Source organism: Aphelocoma coerulescens, chromosome 2, assembly GCF_041296385.1.
Source record: "Aphelocoma coerulescens isolate FSJ_1873_10779 chromosome 2, UR_Acoe_1.0, whole genome shotgun sequence".
Lineage (NCBI taxonomy): Eukaryota > Metazoa > Chordata > Aves > Passeriformes > Corvidae > Aphelocoma > Aphelocoma coerulescens.
The window spans coordinates 1,984,253-2,010,831 of record NC_091015.1 but is presented as its reverse complement, the minus strand read 5'-3'; the positions used below and the strand labels follow the sequence as shown (position 1 = coordinate 2,010,831).

At 48.5% G+C, this 26,579-nt stretch overlaps 1 protein-coding gene across 2 annotated transcripts; it reads left to right on the top strand.

Annotated features, from left to right (window-relative positions):
- On the top strand, window positions 1–21,676 carry WNT9A (Wnt family member 9A). Of its 2 annotated transcripts, XR_011148913.1 has the most exons (4): window positions 4–253; window positions 4,567–4,829; window positions 14,835–16,418; window positions 16,526–21,676. XR_011148913.1 is itself a non-coding variant. In XM_069006218.1 (3 exons), the coding sequence occupies exons 1-3, from the start codon at window positions 40–42 to the stop codon at window positions 15,306–15,308; spliced, it is 951 nt and encodes a 316-aa protein (XP_068862319.1). In that variant the 5' UTR covers window positions 1–39; the 3' UTR covers window positions 15,309–21,676. The 2 variants fall into 2 exon arrangements, 1 of the variants encoding a protein (XP_068862319.1); XM_069006218.1 differs by having other exon boundaries at window positions 1–253; window positions 14,835–21,676.
- The last annotated feature ends 4,903 nt before the right edge of the window (window positions 21,677–26,579 follow it).

The following is a 26,579-nucleotide window of genomic DNA, read 5'->3' as shown; positions in this document are numbered from 1 at the left end:
GGGAACGAACCCCTGACCATCCTCCCTCTGACCTCAGAAATGGAGGAGGCGGCCGTCAAGGCCCACTACAAGGTGTGTGACCGCCTGAAGCTGGAGAAGAAGCAGCGCCGGATGTGCCGGCGCGACCCCGGCGTGGCCGAGACCCTGATGGAGGCCATCAGCATGAGCGCCCTGGAGTGCCAGTACCAGTTCCGCTTCGAGCGCTGGAACTGCACCCTCGAGGGCCGCTACCGGGCCAGCCTCCTCAAGAGAGGTGAGTCTGGGGGGTCTCGGGGGGTCTCTGCACCCCCTGCGCTCATCTCCTTCCCCGCTGGTCCATCTGGGGTGTCCTTTGCTGGTGGTGCTTCCCCCGAGGTCCACAAAGAGCTCTGTGCGAGGCTGGAGCTCATCCCTGGAAGGGCGCAGCACAAAGAATGTGCTAATGGGGGTAATTTATGGGCTTGCCCTGCCTGCTTCCCACTGCTGGCCCTGGCTGCTCTCCTTGGAGGCTGGAGGTGTTTGTGCAGGTCTCTGCAGCCAGGAGCTACGTTTTCTCCCCATTTCTGCTGGAAGTTGAGCTGCTGCTGGAGGAGAGGGTTTGGAAGCTCTCAAAGCAGTCCCCTCTTCCTTTATTGTTTTATTTATTTATTTCCTATTTATTTTCCCTATTTATTATGCCGGTCTTTCAGGAAAGAAGTTGAGAAAAGGCCATTTTAAGGGAAACAAGACAAACCAGACTGTTCTGTGCTGTCCTGTTAGAGAGGGCAAGGGGAGCCCTGTCATAGTACAGGGCAAGACCTGCAAACGTTTGTGTCCTGTTACTGCCCTGGATGTGAGCAGTGGGCGATTCCCACACCTTTCCCCAGCAGTGCAGGTGGAAATGGCCAGAAATGAGGAGTATTGGGGGTTCAGGTGGTGTTTTTTCCTTTCTTTGTGCTACCATGTCTAGTCCAGTTTCCTCCACCCTCCCTGTGAAATCCAGTTCTTATTTCCAGGCTGCAGCAGCATTTTACAGACAGCATGCGAGAGTCTCCAGAGCTTTAGTGACTTCCAGGAAGTCCCACACTCAGCAATGGGCCTGGACCTGGAAAAACCAGGGTGTGAAGTCTTTAAAGATAAGAGCAGAGGTTTGCAGGGCTAATAAGTGAGGAGGAGTAATTCAGAAGCACCAGGGCTTAACTAATGCACTGTCACTGGCTGGTGGAAACAAGGAAAGTCCTTATGAAACCCAAGAGGTCCAGCCAGAGCTGCAAGACATTTAAAAATATCCCCGCATGCCAGAGGAGTCCCTGGATTAGTGGTGCCTTGGGGAAGCCAAGCACTTTCTCATGCTGACACCTGGAGGCCACAGCTCGTTCCTTCAGACGTGTCTGTCCCCTGGGCAGCCCCGGCCAAGGGGCACTTCGGAGCAAGCTGGAGTTAAAACCCCACGGAGATCCCCCCCATCCCAGCCCTTGTCAGGGGCCTGTGTAATAAATGAGAGCTCAGAGGGCTGCAGGGCTCTGCTGCTGTCTCATTCCCCCGTGTTTTATATCCCTGCAGCATCCCTGCCCTCCCCTGGTGCCATAAATCCTTCAGGTACTGTTGCCGTGCTGTAACACAGTGCCCTGTAAATCTTCCTCCTCCTCTCCAGGAGCTGCTGGTTCCTGGTTCAGCACTGCTGCAAGTGACACCCCAGGGCAAAGGCTCCCATGTATCACCCCACTAGGACACAGCTTCCCAAATTCATCGTTGAGGGCTTGTTTCCTCCCCTCCAGGACCACTGCAGGGAGAAAGGAAAAAGGCGGGGGGAAAAAAAACCCCAAACCACTTTTTTTTAACTTAAAAGTTTCTCCCTCTGCTTTTACACTTCGGTCACCAGACCAGCCCTGGCTGCTGGTTTGCAACTTGGGCTGATGCAGCCTCGTTTCTTAAAATAACAGGGGATTGTTTGAGGGACTCGTTATCCTCTTTGGATACCCGTGCACAATTTTGGAAATGGCTGAAACTGGATAGCCAGGCCCGGCAGACTGTCAATGCACTGGGGCTTAGAATGCCTGCATTGATTTAAAGCTCATTATCTTGTTACAAAATATCTTGGTGCAATCAAATAGTGCGTGGTGGAGATGGCTTTAAAACCTGGCCAGAGCCAAATGTCACATGGAGCTGGTTGGGAGCTGCCTGGGAGTGAGATGATCCCCGTGCTGATGGGCACAGGGAATTTGGGAAGCTTTCAGTGATGGAGAGCGGGAGGAGCAGAGACAGAGCTGATGGAAAGGGAGAAGCTGGCAGCTGAGCTGTTCCTCCTGGCTTTCCGTCAGGCCTGGAATGCGTAGTGGCCACACGGCGCTGACTTTCTGCTGGGATTCTACAACCACTCCAAATTCAGAGCTTGAAATCAGGAGGGCTTCAAGCAGGGTGGAGATCTGGGCTGCCTAATTAATCAGTTAAGGCTGGTGGCTGTGAGTTAAGGGTGTAAGGCCAGCTTGGATGGGGCTTGGAGCAACCTGGGGTAGTGGAAGGGGTCCCTGCCCATGGCAGGGGGTGGAACAAGATGGATCTCAAGGTCCCTTCCAAGCCAAGCCATGCCATGGTTGCAGTGTCTCAGACCTTCAGGGCAGGGTTTGCACAGCCCACCCCACTGAGGACTCTGGCACCTCTTCATTCTGTGTAGCTGTGGCATGAATTCTCCGATCCAGGAGCACAGAGGCTTGGGAATATCTGTGTTTGGTAGTGGCATCCCTCTGACAGGCATGTGGGCACTCTGACCTAGGGTATAACCTAGAAAAAACAGTTTGCAAAGGATGAGAGATGCTTAGAAGGCATTTTCTACCCAGAGGAGTCAGCTGGATATCCATGAGTTTTTGGTGGGTGAATTAAGTAAAGACTTCTCTCACCACTTCCAGTGAAGTGTTTGCAATGTTGAAGATGTTTCTGGGGTGTCAGAGGATGTGGTCTGACTTCAGGGAGAAGACAAGATTTGTTATTTTAACTCTCACCACTCTCTGCAATGTCCTCAGTGAGTGTGGAGTTGAACCTTTTTGTACTTTAACATTGTTTCTAGTGAGGAAAAGATTCCTGTTCTCCTTTTCCAGGTGAGCAGTAGAATGATTGGGTAATTCCTACCACAAGCTGGGAGGAATTAGACCCTCAGAACCCTTGGGAGGACCAAAGCTCAGTCTCCTGGGCTGGATTTTCACCAGCCTTTCCTGCTCCTGGGAGTGTTTTGGGAAGGCAGACTCTGGGAATGGCCACATGAGTTTGCTTGGTCTATCATGAACCTCCCAAGGAACAGTTCCAAAAATGACCTGGCAGTGTCTCTGCATGTCCTTGGTTGACACACCAGCTCACAGATATATCCCCTACTGTCACCATCCACTTGTGTTATTTTTGAGTGGGGGATTTCTTGAGTCCCATCCAAAGCCGTTCTGGAATTGCATCTCAAATATGCAGTCGTTTACGGCTTCCATAGCTGGAGAATGGGCAGCTATAAATACTGCCATGTTTGCTTTTTATTTCTGGCTTTTGTAATTTGGATTGGAACCGTGGCTCCCTCTGGGTGTCAGTTTGCCTGGCAGGGGAGTGGATGCTGTCACATCCCTGCAGGTGAGTGTGGAGGTGTAAAGAAGGGCTCTGCATGGAAGGTTTGAGGTGCAAACTGCTTTTTTGGAGTGAGGTGCTGTGTCGGGTGACACATCTCCTGCTTCCCAGCCCTCAGGTGCCTTCTGTCAACAATTCTGCTGGTCTGGAGTAGGACCTAGTGACTTGTTTCAGGAGGAGAGGGAAGAATGAGGAGGACTGGAAGTCTGTGCTGAGTTCCTGCTCTTTGGCATCCCCTTGGTAGCAGCATTGGGACCTCCATGTCCTGTCCAGCTCTTCACGGAGTCAAACAATGCTTTGGCTTTGAGGGGACCTTAAAGCTCACCCAGTGCCACCCCCTGCCATGGGCAGGGACACCTCCCACTATCCCAGGCTCCAAGTCCCATCCAGCCTGGCCTTGAACGCTTCTGGGGATGGGGCAACTCTTGCTCAACTCTTTCCATTTTCAGGCAGAGGCTGTCCGTGAGTGACAAAGAGCGACAGCCCCCGAGCTGGCCAGATTCCATGGGCATTCCCGACTCCTGGCTCGTGCCACCTCTGTCCATCATTCCTTGCCCTCCCCTGTGTCCTCTTTGCCATCAGTGATGCACACAGAGCTTGCTGTGCTTTGAGGGTGTCAGGAGCACGGACCAGGGTTTTCCCCGTGGTGCCCAGCAACAGGACAAGAGGAATGGGCAGGAACTGATGCCCAGGAAATTCTACCTGAACCTGAGGAAGAACTTCTTTCCTGTGCAGTGACTGAGCACTGGAACAGATTGTCTGGAGAGGCTGTGGAGTCTTCCTCACTGGGGATATTTCAGAGCAGTCTGGATGTAATCCTGTGCCCTGGGATCTGGGATGGCCCTGCTGGAGCAGGGAGGTGGCACCAGATGCCCCAATGTGGTCCCTTCCACTCTACTGTTCTGTGACACAACTCATGCTCTTCCCACAACGGGTTTTGCCTCCGTTTCCTGGGGTTTTTTCCTTTCTTCAAGCTGCAATTAGAGCCTCTCCCTCCTGTCCCTGCAGGTTTTAAGGAGACAGCCTTCCTGTACGCCATCTCCTCGGCGGGGCTGACCCACGCCATGGCCAAGGCGTGCAGCGCAGGGCGTATGGAGCGCTGCACCTGCGACGAGGCCCCCGACCTGGAGAACAGGGAGGCCTGGCAGTGGGGAGGCTGTGGGGACAACCTCAAATACAGCAACAAGTTCGTCAAGGAGTTCCTGGGGAGGAAGCCCAACAAGGACCTGCGAGCCAGGGTGGACTTCCACAACAACCTGGTGGGCATGAAGGTGCGTTGAGGGTGGCGCAGGGTGGGGGGGGGGGGTCACACCGTTGTGGGGTTTTGGGGGTAATAATGCTGTTCTTGGGTGTGGAATAGGAGTGTTGGATGTGAAATGAATGGAGTGATCCTCCTTCTGGAGGGGAGAAGTCTGAGTTAAGGGGTTATGCCCTGGTTTTCACTGTGGCTTCAAGAGTTGTGCAAAACCATTGGAGAGAGAACAGAGGGAAAGAAGTGGGACTGTCCAGGTCTAGGAAATGTGAGGTGGGGACAAAGATGCTGGTTTCCCACAGGGAGGAGAGGGTTTTACACCACAAAGGGATGGAAAGACAAGTTCCTCAGGCTCACTTGAGGTAGGACACAGAGGAAGGGATTTATGCTGCCACAGCACGTCCTTGAGGGATGCTTCTCTTGCAGCAGTTCAGTAGAGCGTGGACAGCGTAGCATCTCCTTGGCCAGGTTTCTTTAAAACTGGCTGGAGAAACACCTGGCAGGGAACCAGGGTGGAGAGAATAATTTCTGGTTGACCTCAGACCGAAAAGTCCCTTCAGTTTTGTCTTCTGGCAGAAACCTTCCGTGTCACCTAGAGCAGAAGACACTGCTTGGTTGTAGAATCCCTTTTTTCCTTTTCCCATCTTTATCCTCTCTTCCTGCTCTTTACACCTTCCGTGAGGCTGCCTGGGGCCTTCCCTGCAGGACTGCCAGAGTTCAGGAAGCATTTGGACAATGCTCTGGGGCACACGGTGTGATTTTTGGGTTTGTCCTGTGCAGGGCCAGGCTTTGGACTCAATGATCCCTGTGGGTCCCTTCCAGCTCAGCATTTTCTGTGGCTGATGTAAAGGACAAAGTGTCTGCAAGTGCTGGGTCATCCCAGCAAGGGGGGAAAGGAAGGGGCTTTCTACCTTCTCCCATAATCTGCTTGGCCGTACCTAGCCTAGAGTTGCTCCTACACGAAAATCCCTCAGATTGGCCAGCACAGGTGCTTAGGATCAGTGTTTCATTGCACCAACCTCCGAGGGGGACATACTGTAGGGCCAGAAATAGCCCTCGAGCCTTGTTATTGTCTGTGTGATTGGATGCAGGCTTGGGGCTGGGATGGGGGACCTGGGTCTCCAGTTTCCCAGGCAAATGCAGCCCAGCCAGTTGTGCATTCTAGGAATGGCCACCCCAGCTCAGTTGTTGCTGTGTCTATGTATAAAATGGCATTCCTCCCGAGGGAATTGGGGCATCGGGGAATGCCACCAGCCAGGGCTGGCCAGCAAAATGTCTCCCCCTCTCCCCACTACCAGATGCTCCTAGACAGCGCTGAGATCAGGATTAGAAATATCCTGGATTTAGCTGGTGTCTGGTTCTGGCTGACAGCTTTCCTGCTCTGGATTAAAGGGCTCAGTGTCTCTGAACTCCTGTGGCAGCTCTTTGACGTGTGAAATGGGCTTTGCAGGATGTGATGGAACTTGTTTCAATCCTTGCATTGGTTTCTCTGTCCCATCTTTTGGGGTTGACTGTGTAGCAGATGGGACTGGCAATGGAGAAGGTGGCCCATGGAGGCTGTGATTCCATGCTGGGTGTTTCTGTGAGATGTCCTGGCTCTCCTCTCCTTCCAGAGTCACACACTGCAGTCTCATCAAAACCTTCAGAGCAGTGGCTTTAGCTGCCACTGGCAAGGTCTTGTAGCTCCATGAATATCCACCAACAGTGGTGTGGCTAAAACACCTCCCTGATGGGTTTGGCCCAACTCCCAGTGTTCCCAATCCCAGGAGCTGCAGTCAGGATGGCCATATGGCTGCAGCCACTCCTGCAGTTAGGATTTGTGTCCTTAATTATCATCTGTGCTCTACACTGCATGACTTTGAGCTAAACAAACCCCATGGATCAGCAGGAGGGATTGAACCTTCCCTTCTGTGTCCTGATCCTTGTGAGTTAGCTCCCAGGGGAAGATGCAGGACTCTCCAGCATCCTCTGCCTCCACTTCCTTTGGCACAGGCGGGCTCTGGGCACTGGCAGTGGTTTCACAGTGTAATATCTGCAGCTAAACAGCTGAGTAACAGTTGTGACGGTTGTCCAGACACTGAGAGCCCTCCTGGCAATCCAAGTCACAGACCTTTGCTGCAGGTCAGTGATCCAGCGTTCCTATTTTCGTCCACCCACAACGCGTCTGCCGGGTTGGGATTGCTGTCTGACAGCTTTCCTTTGCCTGTTTGCAGCAGCAGTTGAAATGATTTCTCTGCCTGTGCTGCTGGAATAATTCATTGTGCCATGGAGTGGTTGAAAGCCAAGCCAAGCAGCCCGCCAGGCTCACAGCACCAGCGGGGAGCCAGGCAGGGAACAAGGGAATGTGGAGAAGGAAGCTTTCAGGAGGGTGGTGGTTGAAGATCAGGAGAACACGCATCTGTATGGTCGGGATACGTGGCCCTAAAGCACTGGCACCATTCGCTGTGTCGCTAAGATGATGATCAGAGACGAGGATCCAGGCTGACTTTGTGACTACCAGGTCAAAGCTTGCAGTGCTTGCTTCAGATTCCAAAATGCTGGAACCAGTTTGAAGCCTGAGCGTTGGCCCTCTCTTGGTGTGGTGGATGGATTGTCTTTGGCATTGCTTGCTCTCAGGTGTAGATTAATGCCAGGTTTGATCTCTGTCCTTCCTCCTGGTCCTGCTGGGAGTTCGGGGATCAGAGGATGAGAGTTTCTCAGCAGACATTACCGTGTTCCTGCTGAGTTTATGGATATTTTCCTTGAGGAAGGTGGTGAGTTAAATACGATTTTCATCATGTTTTGTTTGTCTTCAGAGAAGCTGCTCGCCAACCAACTCGTGCCGTAAAGGCTTTGCAACCATTGAGTAGGGTTTGCTCACCCAGTGACTGCAGCAGTCTGAAACCACTTTGGACTAACCTAGAGTGGTTATTGGAAAACAATAACTCATCTGGATTTGATTTGGGGTGGATCAAAGGCAGTACAGGAGTGCAGACAGCCTTGATTTGTGCCATTTTGGAGCCGAACAGTTTGGAACTGGAGCTGGTGCAGTGTGTGGATGTGTGTGTTCGGAGAAGTCTCTACTAAAGATACAGCACAAGCTTGGTGGTCCCTCACTGATCCTTTACATGTCATTTTTCCCATCTAATTACTCCCAACCATGGCAAAACACACAAATAGTCCCTTGAGACCCAGCAGAAAAAGGACCTGTGCTGGACTGACTAATTTGGCAAGCACTCCTCTCCCCTCCTGATCACCACAGCAGTTTCTCCATGGTGTCACACCAGCAGACAATCCCTGTATTTCTACGAGGGTGACATTATCCTATCCCGCCTAGTTTTAGTATCTTTTGGTAGACGTTCTCAGTTAATTATGATTTTACTTCTGCTTTTTACAACCTTGATGGGCTGCCTGTAATTTTGCTGCCACCAGTGAAATAACCACTGAACATGTTGTGCCCATGGTGGCTCACCACGTTATATGATATGACCTCAGTGGTTAATGAAAGGGCGAGCTTGTCTAGTGTGAGGATGAGGTAATTAGACCAGGACTTCTCCAGCCTTCTCTTTATTGAAAAGCAGGAGCTCTGAATAGACCACTTATTAAAAAAGCAATTTCCCTTCCTTTGCCAGATCTACTCTCCCTCATTCAGCCATTCTTTCCGAGGGGTCTTGGGTGGAGAGGGTGTTTTGGGGGGAGATGTGTGTGTGGAGGGGATGGGGGAGAAGTCAACTGTATTAAAGGCCCGTTGCCAGCAATGAAGTTTCTGAGTTATATTAAATGAAGCCCAGACAGCCTCGCTAAAGCTCTCATCTTCTCTCCATCCTCCCCCCTTTTCCCCCTTGCACACACAAGTGCAGCCCTCTTTTGTAACCCATTAATGAAAAGGCGGAATATTAGAGCACTCAATTAGTTCCACTGGGCTTGAGTAAGTGATGTTTTAATTAAATTTGCCCAGTTTCTCAGCGAAGTATCATTAAACATGACTTTCCAACTCCCTCTCTGGAGCGTTGCTAAGTTTCTTAATCCCAGGAGTGCTGACCTCTTCCAGAGGTATGTCTGGTCAAGCATGTCTTACAGATCCAAGGGGCACAATTAAAGGGGGCTGCTGTTACCCTAGAAAAAAAGAATTATCATGTTCTCAGTGCCTTTTTCCTTCATCCTTCCAGAAGGAGGGATGCGAGCCTTTGCCTGAAGTCTGGCTATAACCACAGTTGTCTCGAGAGTCAAGAATGTTTAAGGCAAAATTATGGGAAGGCAGAAATGGAGAACAAGGTCTCTCTCTGAGCAGTTTCGTGCTTTGAAGCTGGTTCCTTTCATGAGGCTTCACTGGGTTCTTGCACAAGATGTTCTGGTTTGTGCAGACCATGTGTTTCTGAAGGATCATGGAATCCTGGAACAGCTTGGGTTGGAAGGGACCTTAAAGGTCGCCAACCCCCTGCCATGGTCCTTGTCACTCTTGTAGGCTTCAAGTCCAGACCCATCCTGAGACAGCTACACCTGAAACCATCTGGGATGCTCTGGAGAGGATAGTGGGAGGTGCCTGCACTTTCCCTTGCTGTTGACTTGCTTATTTTGGAATTCCATGTGAGGAATGGCTTTTCCCCCCCCAGGCGGTGCTGGCAGGGATCTCTCTGGAGGGCTGGAGATGCGCTCTCCATATCAGGGAGATGTTTGCCCAGCTATCATCTGTCTGAGGAACTTCATGGGCTATCACATAACACGTTATCAGAGCATGCCACCCTCTTCATTTCTGGAGCTCCGTTCGGCAGAGGGGGGAAATTGAGACCCAGAAAGATTAAGTGACTCCCTAAAGGTCACACACAGGCGGAGGGAGGCACAACTCTCCCGTTGCAGAGACAGTGTTTACAAGCACTGACCATCCAGTCTCACACAGTTCCTACTCGTTAGCGTGATTCCAGCCAAGCTCCACGTTTTGCTGCTGTGCCCTCACGGTGTGTAATAATTGCTTTTTTGGAGCTTAATCCACTTGGTGCATGAAAAAAAAAAAGGAGACACAAAGCATCCTTTTGGGCAGCTTTTTAGGGATGTGTTTGCAGTGAGAAATGGGGCATCGCATGTTTACCAAGGTACAAATCAAACCCAGCAAATAACAGCCTGAGAAGAGCTCTTAATGTACAGATCAGTTTTCAGGGCCACCACTGGTATTAATTGCTGCAGGTTATGACAGGTAGGAATGCCCAGGCATGCTCTCTGGATTTTCCTCTCCTTTCAGGCTGAGATTGGCTCAGCCAAAGCCTTTCTTAGGTCTGGAAATCAATACTCTGGAAAAAAATTGCTTGCTGTGTCCCGTAAGTGATTGCAGTTGGTTGTTTATGTGGAGCTTTTTTAGCATGGGAAGCATGCTAGGAATACTGAGCATGGGGAAAATACTTCTGAAGTTCTCAATTTTAAGTAGGGTTATGTTGTTCTATGCTTAAATGTTTGTATTTTAATACCTATGTCACTAAAATATGAGTGTTCCTATTTTTTAAAGAAGGAGGGGTGGTGGGAGGGGAAAACTGTTCTGAAAAAGCAGGTTGAGAACAGGCTGAAAAGAAGGGTTTTTTAACAAGGTTAAAGGAAAACTTGTAACAATCTGTGAAACTTTTATAATCCAGCCAATGGCACTGGCCAGTGTGAAGGGACAAGTCTGATCTTCTGGTTGTGTGTGGGGACCGTGGCTGCTGTCCAAACAAACATTAATACTTGAGCTGAGAGAATGACTAAGCCTATTTAAATTGAAGAGGGCTCTGCGTACGGGGGATGGAAGGGATTGGATTTGTGGGGAAGCATCCCAAAGCCCTTTCCAAAGCCAGGCAAGGCGAGGGCAGGCTTTTCCCTGGATGAGCTGCCTCCGAGGAGGGTTTGGAGCCTCCTCTGCCCCAAACCATAGCGAATGGTTTGAAGCCTTGGAGCCGCAGCCCAGCCATGACGACAGCGGAGCAATAAGCGAGGAATTCCCACGGCTGGGTGTCCGCCCTGGCCTGCTGCTGCCCAGACAAGAGTTGTCTGAAAACCACCGCCAGAGCCCCGTGACCCAGCTGGGAATGAATGGGAATCCTGTCCTCGGCGTTTCAGCTAAAACACTGAGAAATTGTGTGTTGCAGCATGTCTGAGACTGATCATGACGGGGGCACTTAGTCTGAGCTTCGCAGCGCACCATTGTTGGGAGGAAGGATTACATGTTGCATAGCAATGCTCTGCTGTGATCCCTTTTCCCCGTGGCTCCTTGTAAAGCCAGTTGGGAAGGCAGTCCAGCAGCGCTATCTGATTTCCTCCGAGCAGCAAAGCCCAGGAAAAAGATGGTTCTGTCTTGCTTTTTGTTTTCCTCATTCTGCGTTTGTCAGTATTGGGTGCTCTCACAGCACGGTCAATGGGAATTTGTGTCCCTAAGTCAAGCTAAATAGCTCAAAAATCCTTATTTTCCTCCCAGACTGCTCTGTTTGAGGCTGCCAAACCAGGTGGTTGCTCAGAGGAGAGTGGGAGGGCAGAATTTCCATGTGTGATGCCGTCCCTGACCCACCACTTGTCTTTGGCTTTGTTTTCACGGCAGGAGCTCTCCACAGCACACGACACAAAAAGGATGCTCCTTGTTGCTGTTACTCCTGACTTACTACAACCCTGCTGTGTGGTAGCTGTGGAGTTGGGGCCATGGGGAGCATGAAATATTTTGTGGCTTGGATTGAAGCTGAGCCATTCTGCTTCACGTCTGTGACAGACGTGCAGGTGGCCACGTCCTTGGTGTAGATGAAGTGATTATTCAGTGCTGTGTTCAGAACAGGTGCAGCTCTGTGTAGGATGGAGGTAAATCAGGCTCTGAACTGTGATGAAAAGAAAGCAGGAGCTACTACAGCTCTTGAAATCATGATTTTACATGGTAAAACCTTATTCTTCCTCATGTACCCAAGAGTTTCTTGGGAATAAAACCCACATTATTCTGTCCTGGAAGCCTCTCCAGGTTTGAAAGCATGATCCAGACGTTTGTCCCAGGATGCAGCCAGCAGAGCTTTCTCCAACACTGCTCCAAGCAACCTGCTGACTTGGATCAGTCTTGCTCTGCTTCCTGAAGAAATGAGCTGGATTTAAGTGTCTCTGACAGGAGCTCCCAACAAGAGGAGGAGAGGTCGTTGTGGAAGCTGGGGAGCGGGACGAGAACCAGAAGGGTTTTGCCAAGATTCATTTTGGCTCGTGGGTGGTTGGGGCCCGGAGGCAGCAGTTCCCCATCACGCAGCGCCTCGAGGAGCTGCAGCGTGACTGACAGCAGCAGGGGAGGCTGCCTGGGCAGGGAATTTTTCTAGGATTTTCACTCTTGCTGCCTCGTAACATTCTTGAGCCCTTCCCGGTCCTTCCAGGAGAAGGTTTACGGGGCGGTTGGGATGCACCGCGCTTGCACAGCAGCCATATGAAAATCCACACGCTGGGTTTCATGAACTGGTGCATTCATGGGGATGGGGACGAGGGAAACCTTTGATGCTTTGGTCCACTGGTTCGTGACACCAGAGCTGTCCCAGCCACTGCTTAACAAGGAGATAGAAACGAGTCAGGGAAATCCAGACTGGGATTCGTGAGGGACCTTGAGTCCAGATGAGGAGAAAGAATTAATCTACCTAAATATACTTATTAGTAACCATTGAGAGACCTTTATGCTGCTGGAGGGACAGCTGTTGTGAGGAGAATGTTTTGAAGCACCTCAATTAGTGCAAGCTGGTGAGATTTAGACACTTGAATTTTGCCCAGAGGGTGGGGTTCTGCTCACAGAATCCCCTGGAACTGAGGTGCCTCTATGTGAGCTAGGTCCCCAGGCTCCTGTTGGTGATGGAGATGTGCTCAGCACAGTCAGCAGAGCCTGGAGACCTGTTCAGTGGAGCAGGTGTTTGCCTCACTGCAGGGTCCTCTCCTGCTTTGGCTCCCCTGACTCCGACAGCAGTTCCAAGGTGTTTCTCAAATGGAGGTGTTTAAACTCAAGTGTTTGCCTGGGTGAGGTCAACCCTGGCTGGCTGGTGTGCTTCAAGTGCCTAAACCTACATGCTTACACCTGACTGAGGGTCTTCTGCCATCAGCCAGCTGCCAAGCCATCGGGATCAGGTTTTCCAACACGTGTTGGGCTGTATCCCCCAGCCCCACGTGGATGCCTTGGCCGTAGTGCTCCTGCAACGTCAGCTCTCCCGCGGAGCTCAGGAGAGGTGGCTCCTGACGAGAACAGCACCAGCTCCAGGTTCCCTTCCTGAGTTCCATGACCCTGGCTTGTTCAGTCAGCTCCAAGTCCAGGAGCATGACTACAAGCTGAGCCAGTTCCCGTTGGTTTCTTGCTTTCCCAACTCCTGTACAATGGGGGTTGTCTCCTTTTCCAGGTGGAGCAGATGGAAATGCGCTGGGGGAGGAGGAAGGGTTGAGGAAAGCCTGAACTGATGAATGACTGCAGTGTGCAGCCCTTTCCCAAGTATCCCAGCAATTTCTGCCCGTTTTGCTGGTGGTGTGGGCATGAAATCAGGTGGAGGAACTTTGTTTCACACGAACTCAGCTCTCACTTCTGGACGAGCAGTGAAACGGGACTTTACACAAGGGAGGGCGCGGGTGAGGGTTGGGGTTTTCCCCCCCCCTCGGTGTTGAAATGTGTTCTGCACGCTTTTGTCTGACATTGTGGGATTTCTTGTGGACTTGGCGAGACACTTTGGCACACAAAGCGTGACAGCCCTCACCCGAGCCATCCCAGCTGAGCACTATAACCAGCAACACATCTCCCCCTGTAACCCGTCACTGCTTTGAATGCTACTGTGTATTATTGGATTGCACTTGCAAAGGTCTTGGCTGTCCCAGGAATGAAGTGTGACCATTGGACGGGCTCTGCTGAAGGCTGCATTATGCATATTGTCTTTCTAAAAATGTTTCTGGAATATCACAATTGGGCCAGGCCCCAATTCAGAGTCCATGACCTATTGCATGGTCACACATGGGGCTCAGCAGGATTTGTGCAGCCAAATAATTAAGAACTGGATGGTCAGGAAATGGACTGGAGCCAGTCCTCTGCTGTCAGGAGGCCACAATGTAGGCAGATGCCATCATGGGCATGGGGAGAGGTTGTTTTCTTCTTTTTTACGTACCGTAGATGCCCAAAGGAAGGGCACTTTCAACAGGACCTTGTCAGGACCCAGCTCTGTAAAACAAACTCTGTTTTCACCTGGCTGTTTTAAGGGGTGGTTGTACCTTACCCATTTAAAGTCAAAATAAAACCTAATTTTGGGGAGGGGGCAGGGAGGGAGAATTAGAAATATAAATTTGTGTTTATAATCTGGACAAAATGTGGGGTATCTGTGGCTGTCCAAATAACATCTCTGCTCTCGTGTTGCCCATGGAGGTATCCCAGGTGTAAATCTCTCTCTGTAGAAGGGGAGCTGGAACATTCCAATGCTGTTTCTAAGGAGATGGATGTGGCTTTGTGCCATGAAGCTTCTTCATTGCAGCTTCTGAACTGTACTTCATTGATTTGAAAAGGGTGGGATCCTTTGTTTAGCATTAGTCAGCTGATGATGCTGAACAAAGATTGCTTCTGCTTGTACCTGGGTTTGGGGTACTGGGGTAAGGAGAAGGTTCCTACTGTCCACACTCCTGTTCTGGAGCATGTGCCACCCCACCCCTTTCCACCAAACCAACTTCTTCCACTTTTGTTATATCTTATCTGCTTACTATTGACAAGGTTGAACAGGTGTTAAAATACGTATTCATCTAGTTGCATCACAGTTTCAGATCTCCATGTACACAATGAGTGGCAGCACTGGACAATCTTTGTACACCTTTGTAGTATCATTAATTAGCCAATTAAGCAAAGTTCTTGCAGTTAAATGTCATGATCTGTGAACTAAGAGCCTTTTGAAATAAATATTTCGTGTAGGATGTGTTTTCCGTCTGCTTCCAACAGACACTTTTTGTATTGTCATCAACTTTGTCTCCCTGAAGCGCCTTCTAGAAAATGTTGTGTTTTACTTGGTGTCTTGATTTCTTCTGCCATGACTGATTCTCTTTGGGGCCATGTGTGTGTCTGCAGGTCATCAAAGCCGGCGTGGAGACCACCTGCAAATGCCACGGCGTGTCCGGGTCCTGCACCGTCCGGACGTGCTGGAGGCAGCTCTCCCCCTTCCACGAGATCGGGAAGCAGCTGAAGCAGAAGTATGAGACCTCGCTCAAGGTGGGCAGCACCACCAACGAGGCCACGGGGGAAGGCGACATCTCCCCGCCTAAAAAATCCATCCCCGGCCACAGCGATCAAATCCCAAGGACTACGGATCTCGTCTACATTGACGACTCCCCGAGCTTCTGCCTGATGAGTCGCTATTCCCCCGGGACCTCGGGACGGAAGTGTTACAAGGACAAGAACTGCGACAGCATCTGCTGCGGCCGGGGGCACAACACGCAGAGCCGGGTGGTGACGCGCCCGTGCCAGTGCCAGGTGCGTTGGTGCTGCTACGTGGAGTGCAAGCAGTGCACCCAGAGAGAGGAGGTTTACACCTGCAAGGACTGACACGACCTGCGGCCTCTGCTGCACGGCCACCCCCGGGGACGGGCCAGCTTGGAGAACTGCCTATGGAGACAAACAGGGTTTGATTGACCTTCTGGGATCTGGAAGCTGTGTTGAGACATAAGCACTTTGTAGGGTACAGGTGACCCAGCTGTGTTGCTGTTTTGGTTTTTTTCTGTTTTGTTTTGGTTTTTTTTGTTTTGTTTTTCCTGTAGACTGAATTTTCATGAGGTCCAACCATGTGGAAATAAGTGCCTGTCACACTGGGGTTAGACACCAGTTGACCTTCACCTTCGTCGTCTACGCAGTTTGACGGATCATTTCTCCTTGGAACATTGTTTCAGCCATCCTCCATGAACTCCTGGGCTAAGATACTCCCTTTGACATAAATATCCTGTACTTCTTTATTCCTGGAGCTCACCCAACTGCTGAGAGAGCTGAGCAGATACAAAAGATCTTTCTGCTTTGAGCATGGGAAGCGGCCGCTTATTTCTCCTAAAACTGGAGAGGGATTTATAGGGAATGATGGGTTCTTCCAGTGGAGTTTCTGCACATGGAGCAAACCAGGCTCTGACAAAGAGACCCGCTGGGAGCATCAGCTCTTCAATGACAGCTCCGTATCCGCGTGCGTTGTCACCAAGTACAGCTCGAAAACGTTGGGTCCACCACGCTGCAGACGGAAATAGATCCAAGAAAAGAGGTTGGGAAGACAGCAGAACACCAGACGTGCCTGTCCCCTTCAGTCCAATCCCATGTTCTTTATTTAAAACAATTCCCCCAAATGCAGGTTCTTTAGCACTATCGCTGTCTTAAATTTAATTGTTTTTCTTTTTTTTTAAACCACTAGATACTTTTGTTTCATTTTCACTTCGCGCATGATTTATTTTTCTCTCCTCTTCCCACCTCTTGCTGATGGAATTCACCCTGTGGTAACTGCTTCAGAAATCCCAACTGGAACTTGTTGAGTCTTACGCCAGCTGAATTTGGACGTGTTTCTCTTGAGCAGAACAGGAGAAATCCGAGTGCATCTTGGAACCCGGGGCTGTCTTGCGTTGTGGAGCAGCCGTTGTGGCCTGGATCAGACCTCTGGAGGAGCTGACTTTTCTTTCCTAGGTCATCATTCCATTTACTCTAAACCGTGGCAGTGGTACATGACACAAGCTGTATGTAAACCCTATGACCTTAAGATGATTTTTTTTTTTTTTTTTTTTAACCACTAGATCGAAAACTGTATTTTAAAAACACGTCTGCTAAATCCTACCAAACTCGTGGATTTGGAATAACCAATCAACACAGAGACAACCTGAGAGAAGCCAGAAATTTGACTGCAGGGCTTGATCACCCCAACGCTGTGAAACACATGGCAACCTCCAGCATTTCTTTTTCCCTGGGAAGAGGAGATTTACAATCCAGGACTTGATGTGCCAATATTCTTCATATAAAAGTGGATTGGAGGCAGCCAGCTAATGCCTGAACAAAGCTTTCTGAGGAAAAAATGGGGAGCAGAGGGTGTTTTGTTTGATTTTTGGTAGCAATTTTTTGCTTGTCCAGTAGTAGCAATTTCCACCGAGTTTCTATAAGCCATTGATTAGGTGTTCAAAAGAGGACATTTTCAGCCAGTAGTAAAAATTAGCAAAACGAAATGAGAGCAATTTCCCAAGATGGACCATTCTTTTTCAATATCTTTTTTTCCTTATTTTTATTTAATTTTTAATTTTCCCCTCCCCAGTTGTAGCCACTAATATTTAAGCTGTTCATGTGCATCTACTGGGAAGAGAAAAGCTAGATTTGGGGTTTTCTTGGTAACAAGTACCTGCAGTCCAGCCTGGCTCGTTGGCATCAAATCTTGAGGTGGGGGCATGGGGAGGGACAGGATGTTACTGTTCAATAGCACCATGGTCCTGCAAAGTGAAGCAAAATGTCTCTTTTTTGGTGTTTCTTTATTTGCTGTACAATTCTGGAGGTTGGGATAATGCTGGAGGAGGAGGAGGTGGAATCCACACTTGGAATTCCCACCTTCCACCCCGGCAAAGCACCGGGAAGGTCTCGCAGCTTTTGGGAAAGTCACCCCCGAGCAGTTTATCTAATGGTTTAAAAAATAAATTGCCTAGAAACCTATTATTCAGTGTGTATATATAGATATATATACACACCCTGACACATAAATATATATATATATAAATATTGAACATTTATTTATTGTAAAGCCCTTCAGAAGGACCTTCGTATGGTTTCAATGTGGTATTGTGTTAAATTCTCTTTCTCCCTCTGCCTCTCTCTCTCACACATATGTGCAAACTCACTGTTACATTTTTGTGTGTGCTAGAATAGCTCTTCCCCTCCCAAGTAAAGCCAGATCCAAACCTGCTCAAAACAGGAATTTTGAGGTCTGAATTACTATTTCTGGTTCCATTCTTTTTTTTTTTTTCTTTTTTTTTTTTTTAAACATCTGTTCCTAATTAAAGGATGGGACGCAATTTACGTGCATTATTTTTATTATTAATTATTATTATTATTATTGTTATATTTAAACCATGGGCCTCATTTTCCTCCTCTTCACTGGTGTCTCTGTCTCCGTTGACCTCGCTGGAGTAACTCCACATTGCACTGGTGTGAGAGGAGAGTGAGTCCCTAGAAGCAGAAGAGGAGGGGAGTGTTGGCATGGATATCCTGGTGGAGAAAATGCCAGGGATGGGATGGGATGGGATAGGGAAGCTTGGTGTGTTTGGCAGTGTTGGGGAGAGAGAGAGATGAGTGGGAAATAAGGCAGATTGTCCAAGCTTGACTAGAAGAAAGCAGCAAAGAGTGAATGAACTACTGAGTGAAAGAGCTCTTCTGTGTATTATAACTCACGCACTGAAGCCTGGATGCTTTCTGTAAGTATTTAAAAAAAAAAAAAAAAGACAAAAAAAAAAAGACAAAAAAAATTAATAACAAAAAAACCACCACAAATTGTATTTATGTTCATGTGGATATATTACTTGCCTGTTATATATTGTAAATAGCAAGGTTTATTCTCCTGTGGTTAAAAAAAAAAATTATAAATAACTAAATAGTAGCGAGGCACATGTGTTAAATGTATAGGCAGTGTATAAAATATACTAACACTCTGAAATCAGGAGAACTTGTCTTCTTGGCCTTTAGACCTAGGGTGGTAAAACAAATGTGGGTTATTTTTCTTCTCCCCCCTGCACCACGCTGTGGGTGTGTTTTGGGCGGGGGGTCTTTAGTTCCAGTGTTTTCCAATGTTTGCCTTATTGTCGAAGAAGGAATGGGGGGAAAAGCCTCCTTTTGGAAAAATCCAGTGGAGCTTTAGTAGGAGCTGGGAGAGAAGATGTCAAAGCATCTCAAAACCCTTAGAAGTGCTAGGCCGGGGTTTTCTGATGGTGAGAGGTTTGTGGGAGTTGAATTAACTCGTGGAGTAGGAACCTTGTCCTTGTGCTACTCCATCCAGAAGTCTGGAAAACCCTAAATAAGAGACTGGGAACTCCTGTATAAAACAGGTCCTGTAAAACCTTTTTGTCCCAGCTGGATTAAACTGGATTTTTCCAGAGGGGCTGATTCTGCCACACCATTGGATCTCCAGTGCAATTCAATGAAGTTGCTCAGTTTTGTAAAACTACTTCAGCGGTGGATTTGGGTCCCTGAACTTTTTCATGGTGTCATTTCATATCTATAAAAAGCAAAGTGCAAAACAACTTTCCCCCTTTTGTTGTCCCGAGAGAAACAGGATTTTGCTCAGATGTAACTGGAGAAGGATGGATGGGTGGAGGGGAGATCTCTGGTTCCTGACCCCCTTTCACCCCCTGTCCCCCCACAAGTGTCAAAGTGTTGGTTCTCCTAAGCTGATCCAGCCAGATCAGTTTTGGGGTGGAGGGGGGTGCAACCATTATTTATATAACTTTTTTATTAATTTTTTTAAAAAGAGAAGCTAGCTGATGGAAGAATATTTTTATTGAATAGTGCATTTTAGTTATGTCAGAAATATAAAAAAATATATATATAATATTTTTGTAAACAAAGCAAACTGAAAACGTTTGCTGTTTTATATTAGAATTTTCTATTAAAAGAAATAAAAACCCACAGAAATAATTGTTGCACCCGTCATCTGTTTTTTAACAAGCTTCTATTCTGTGTGACTGACTCATTTATGCCGGATGTGGAGAAATGCAAAACAAGTCCTAAACATTACATTCTCCTTATCTTCCAGTTATCGAAACCTCCAGTTGGTGAAACAAGCAGTGTTCAATCAACGGGGGATTTTTAATTATTATCGTTATTAACACTAAAAATGAGTTATGATAAATGAGTAGCTTGTAATGGAAATATAAAAAAATCTACCCCAAAATATCAAGTTTACCCTTTTTTAGCTGAACATCCTGATTTGGAGATGGGTCTGGATGGAGGAAATCCCAAATGTATTTGCAGTAACCAGGGATTTGCCACTGAGCTCAGTTGGCCTGGGAAGAAACAACTCTTAAAAGGTGGTTGGGGAAAATAAAACCATAATCAGAGTACTTGGGATGGTTAAATGAAAAGGACCAAATTCCAGGCTTGACCCCACACAAGCAACTTTTATCTCTTTGAATGGGGCAGTGCGAACTTGGGGAGCTGGGGATTTGATCTGCCGTGGTTCAGGAAGTTTGTCCTTCACCTTGGGAAGCAGGGAATGATTTATGGGCCCCCTGTTTTCTAAAGGAACTTCTGGGATTGCTGGTTTGGAGACCTGAGCAGGGGCTAAAATAATTTCTGAGGAGTTTTTGTTGTCAACCAGCCCGTTGACATCTGCCTTGCCTCAGCCCAGGTCTGGAATTCCTTTGTCCATCGTTTTTTAGCTGCCCTGTTTTAGGGAACATACAGTCGGGTGCTTTGGCTGGGGTAGGGTTGGATGAGACCCCAGATGAAGGGACAGATTTCTCAAGGGTACTTTCATGGAGTAGATGCTGCTTAAGGTGATTTTCTGGTGGATTATGGTGCCTGTGAAAAATTCCTCAGTTGATGCTGCAGTAAAATCCGGTCTGTTCCATACCCGATGGAACAGGTGCAGTAAAGCTCCTCATTCCCGGTTTATCCAGCTCTGCGGGCACATCTGCTGGGTTGAGTCTGGCTTCCGTGGCCAGCTCATCCTGGATTTCAGTTTCTAGGATGCTAATTAGGTGATGACTTTTAGAAAGTGACGTTTTCCCACAAGAAATCCAAGATACAGCCTTTCTGGACCACATTGCTCAGTATGGCACAGGATCAGGTCCAGAGGAATCATGGAATGTTTGGGGTTGGAAGGGATCTTAAAGATCATCTCACTCCAGCCTCCTGGTTGAATCTGGTCAATCCCTGGCCATGAATATTACCATTGAATAGCTTTCAGATTTCTTTTTCACTGACTCAACATTGGATTTGACCAAATTATTTACAAGTTCCACAAACAGAATATTTCTGAACAGAGCAACCACCAAAAAAAAATTTAAAAAAAAAGGGAATCTCGAGGTTTTGTGGGTGGGGAGGAAAAGAAAATGGATTTGGCAGCACAGTGTACCTCTGGCTTCCTGTAACTGCAATTCCTCAGGTGCAGGGAGTGAGTGGGGTGTGAGACCAGAAGTGACTCGGACATATCGAGTTCACCTGTCAGGGGAAATGTCAGAATTCTGCCTTTTTCTCAGTTGTTGCTGAGCGTGTTCAGAAATGGGGAAAATCCTTCTTAGCACTGGGCAAGGTGAGCCAAAAGGACAGGAGATCCCTCCCCTCAGGAATGTTGGGAAAGGTGTTGGCATTGATGTGCAAAGGGTCTGGAATCATCCCCCCCTAGACAAGGAGCCCGTGGTCGGCAATCAGTGGAGGCACCTCTGGGACGTGCTTGGCCCATGTGGAGGTGCCAGTTTTCCCTGCTGACAGTAGAAGGGGATAAAGACACCCAGGTTAAGAGAGGTGGGATTGAATTCAGGAAAATCGAGATATGTGCGGATAATCCTTCCAGCTCCCCTTGGGCACAAACCCATCTGGAACAGCCACCACCAAACCAGCCCAGGAATTTCCCTTGGACCACCCCATCTTTAACAATTTGAAGCAGGAATGTAAAGTCTAGGATTTGTTTTGCACACCTGGGATGGCATTTCCTTTTAAAGGGAGGTGGGAATACTAACATGAAGGATTAGTATTTTTCTTGTTTTTCTTTTTTGTTTTGTTTTGTTTATTTTCCAATGTCTTATGGGAGCCTAAGTTATTTTTCTCTACCTCATATGTACAGCTTGTAGGTATAAATCTGATTCTGAGTGACTGTTGAGAATGTATTTAAGTTATTTAACATCTTTGTATAACAAAAAAAAAGAAAAAAAAAAGCCAGAACAAATGAAACAATAAATGTATTTTAAATTATACTTGAAGCGTGTGCCTCTTTCTTCACATCTGTTGGGAAAGCCCGTGTCCAGTGGTTGTGGGAGAACCTTCCTTCAGCCTTCTTCCTGAACATAAGCCTGGCCTTGGGGCTAATTTAAGCCCCAAAAGTGGTGCCCTGAGCTGCAGAAATGCCTCTCCATCCATTTCACGTGTGTTAGACAAGCTCAGGAGGCTGAGGGACTCCATCAGCTTCCCATGGGATTCCACAGCCGTCATACTTTGCTGGAGAAGTCAGGATACCTTGGCACAGTGTCACTGTCAGGATGTGATTCCAAAATAACTGGCTGGATCTCAGAATAGGTTGGATGTGGCCAAATTTAGTCTGGGTGAATGACAACAATTAAAAAAATTGTTGTTATCCCAGGCTGCACATTGACTTGCTTGATCAAATGTCCTTTTCTTCACAATGGATCCCTGGAACTGTTTAGTTCCTCAGAGTCATTGCAGCTGAGCTTTAAATTACTGATTTGGGAGGGACCCACAAGGATCATCCAGTCCAACTCCTGACACCCCAGCAACCCCACCCTGGGCATCCCTGGCAGCGCTGTCCAAACGCTCCTGGAGCTCTGGCAGCCTCGGGGCCGTGCCCGTTCCCTGGGGAGCCTGGGCAGTGCCCAGCACCCTCTGGGGGGAGAACCTTTCCCTGATATCCAGCCTAAACCTTGGACCAAGATGATCTTTAAGGTCCCCTCCAACCCAGACCATTGTATGATTCCATTACTTTGAAAACTCTGACTTGCATTTCCAAAGGTTTTCCCAAAGTCCCTTTGGTTTTCCGATTCTCTCCTTCCCATGTACACAAAATTCTTGCATTCATTCATTTATTTTACCTTCCAGACTCGTTTCCTGCGATGGGAAAAGCACCCTGGCTTTTAATCTACCCTTTCAGAGCTGGTTCCTTTCCACAGAATCAGCGCTGCTCATCCTCAAACAGAAATGCTGATCTTTATCCAGGACTGTGCTGCTGTTGGGGTGGCATCCCCCTGTTGTTCTCCTCACAGATTATTATCCACCCAAGGAAATGTTTACTAAATCAGGGGAAACTCTGCACAACCAATGCTCCTCCTGCTTTTGCTTTGCTTTGTCCCTCCTTGTGATGAGAAATACCAGCTCAAAGCTCTGTGGAACCAGGCAAGCACTTTGGTGTGGTGGCCTGTTAACCCCGTGATTCTGTCTGTTCCCCTGTTCGCTCCCTGGCCTTGGCCACTGCCTCGGTTTCTCCCTATTTGCTCCTGTTCCCCAACCCTGCCCAGGGACGACCCCTGGGCCCCCAACAAAAGCACGCCTCACCCAGCCCATGCTGTCTCTCTACCTCTGAACAGCACGGGGACAAGATGTGGTTAAAGCCATCTCAAACCCTCCTGAGAGCCCCTTCTCTGCCTTCTTTGCCATCCACTGCCCTGTAACGCTGCTGCCGGCCGGAGCCAGATCCGAAACAGACTCTGGGATGTGATTAATCACATGGCCCTAGGAAACCCTCGCTGAGCTCCCAGGGAGCAGCAGCCTGCTAGGCAGAGTCCAGCAGTTACAACACTTTGGTCCAGGTATTTTTCATACAATCATGGAATGGTTTGGGTTGGAAGGGAGCTCAAGGGTTATCTAATTCCCATGCCCCTGCCATGAGCACCTTCCACTAAACCAGGCTGCTCAGTTTTTAAACCAGAAGAGCGGATGATTGGAGATGATGGGATGGGAGATGGATGAGCGTCTGGTTTGCTTCCCACCAAACCCTGCAGGGTAACACCCTGCCTTCTTCAGCTTCCCAAATGACCTCCCATTTACACTTCCTGGCAGTTGGGTAATGGGAACTCGCAGGTTTGGAACCTCACAGGCAGCCTGGGCAGCCCCTTAAAGAGCTGCTAATGGGAGTCGTAAAGCCGCAGGAGCCGAGGATGTGGCAGCGTTTTGACAGCTGTTCCCGCAGAGGAAGTGGGTGAAGCGAGAATGCATTGTAAGAATTTGGGATTAAAACAAGTATCAGATGAGACATTTCACCTCCAGAAAAATAAAATAGGTTTCTTGCCCCCTCCTTCTCTCCCGTTGTTTTCCTCAGTGTCACTGTGATGTCTAGAAGGTGGTTTCAGCCTGCAGCTGTGGATGTGCTGAGCAAAAGGGGAGCATGAGAAGTAAAATCCAGTATAAACAGAGATGCCTTTAGCTTAGAAAGAAATAATGACTTGCCTGAATCTCTTACAAGCTTCCAGCTACACTGAGGAAAGTGTTTTGTGTGGAATTGCTTGCTAGGAAACCAATGACTGAGCACAGGTGAGTGTTGAAAAGCATGTGACCAAAAACATAGAATGAGAGGAAAGAGAGAGAAAAAACAATGAGGGGACAAATTTTATACAGAGCTGCCTCTTAAATAGGCATGAAAGACTAAAATCTGACTGTTATTTGGATAAAAATAAAATCAATCACCAAGAGATGAGATGGAAGAGTCGTGTCCCAGAATCACAGAATGGGAAGTTGGAAGGGATCAGCTCTTCCAACCCCCTGCCATGGGCAGGGACACCTTCTTTTAGACCAGGTTGCTCCAGCCTGGCCTTAAACACTTGATATTGATTCATCATCATCATCATCATCATCATCATCATCATCATCATCATCAACATCATTAACATAGCTCAAGCCACGTAGTGCTTTTGAACATCTCCTTTTAGAGGTTCTAACTGAGGTGCTTAAGAGACAGAAGCGATGCCTGAACTTTGTCAGTCTAAGTAGAATGACAGACACAGGGCCAGAGAGATGAAAGAGGGTCAGAAATGAGACACAACTTGGCCAAACTCATCCTTTACTCCCTCTGAGAGCTGGGCCTGGGACAGGTCATAGGAAGTGCCCTCAATGCTGTTTGAGATGTGGGGGGAACCACAGGTGAGCAGGACAGAGCCCCAAATCGTGCCACATTTCAGAGTTCACATCCTACCTCTGTGCTGTGGGATGTGGATGGGAAAGCAGCAGGATGTTCCTGTTTCCCAAGGGATTTTCTTCAGTCTGTCTCTCCACTTTTGCCAATGGCCAGCCCTGCAGTGGGAACCAAACTGGAGATGTGTGATTCCCTCGTGTGCTGGTGGCTCCAGGTTGTAACTGCTGCCAATTGCAAAATAGGACATCTCCCTCAGGATCTGGGATATCCAGGCAGTGGGAGGAGTTGCTACTTGGAAAAGGTGAGAAGCCATTAAGCCCTCATACATCCTCTCCTAGACCATCTCTGCTTCTGCTCCCAAAAGTTATTGTCAGTACCGGGAGTGATTGGACATTTTGGCTACAGCTCCGTGAATTAATTAAACGTAACCCTCATGCTGGTGCCGCCTGGCCTAAACCAGCCCACATCCAACCTGTGGAATATCCTGTGCGGTGGCCGCTGAGCCTACGTTACAAGGGACAAAGAGAGTCCACTGGTGGGACAAGTCCTTAGTACCAAAAGAACCTGCTCAGGTTAGGGTGACCCGAAAGGCTTATCCCAGGATGCTCTGTTCTATTAATCTACCCCAGTCCTGCTCCCCTGGCTGGCGCATGGCCCCTCCACCCCCTTGCTACCTTATCTGTCCCATATCCTAGAAAGTTCTCCACTCCAGGTTGCCCCCGTTGGCCTTTGCCCCTCGCCGTTCCCCCAGAGCTTCCCCATTGGCTCCCATCCCCTGGTCCCGCCTGTGTACCGCCCCTGTGCCCTCAGATTGTTGGTCTCTGGCGCTCCTTCTGCTCCCGTACTTAAACCTGAGCTCTCCATTGTTCTTGGTCTTCACCCCGGTCTCCTTCATGGGGTAGCTGCATTAAAGAGCTCCCGTGGAACTCCACGTGGGGACCCTTCCTGCCTGTTTGCCGTCGACCCCTGTTACTGAAGCCATCCGTGCGTTTGTGCGAGCACACGTGTGTGAGTGTGTGTGGCTGATCCTGCTGAGCGGCTCCGCTTTGGAGACGCCCTTGGAAGATCGCTGCACCCTGCACCACGGCACAGAAGCCACAGAGAGCCCGGGATAGCGATAATCCTGGCCTTCCAGAACAAGGTGGCTCCATCCAAAATGTCTCCTGGGAATGGCCCTTAGCCCATGCCAGCTCCTGAGCCATGCCGTGGAATTACTTGGGAGCGTGCTTTTACCGGAGCCAGGAGCACACCAGGGGTTTTCTAATATCTTAGCAATATATTTGAGCAAGTTCCAGTGCCCAGGAATGCTCCTTGCCACTCTTTAAATGGGCTAAAATCGGTGCAGAAATTCAAGTGCTCCACAGATAACCCTCACAAGCCAAGCCTGAAGGGTTTTGGGTTGGTTCTTTGATTCTGCTGGTGGAAAAAACACATTTCTGGAAGGTTGACCTTCCTGGTTGGACTTTAGGAATTTTAAGAATTAATTGAAGGAATTAAAGCAAGAAACAAGTCCATGAAGCTGCTCCAGCATGTCAGCCTCCAGCTACCCCTGAAGTAACGGTGAGTAAATATAATTAGACCTTACAAAACTCATAATTTGTTGTATAAAACATGGCCAGAGCTTGAAAAAAGCCTCAAATATAAAATAAAAATATCAAATGCTAAAGTGGCGGAGATCCATTTGGGGGTTATCAGAGGGGGCAAGTTTTATACAGAGCTTCCTCTTAAATAGGCGTGAAAGACTAAAGCCTGACTGTTATTTGGATAAAAATAAAATTAATCATCAAGAGATGAGATGAAAGTTCATCTTCATTTCACATTCCCAAGGACTGAACAGCCACATCTTCCTTTAATTATTTAAATGAGGTTCCTATATAAGGAATGCAGGAGGTGCAACCTGCACCTGGGGTTAATGGTTAATGGGGAGAGAATCGGTGGGAATTAGAGGGAAGTGGTGCCTTTCATCCTCCTCCTCCTCCTCCTCCTCCTCCTCCTCCTCCTCCTCCTCCTCCTCCTCCTCC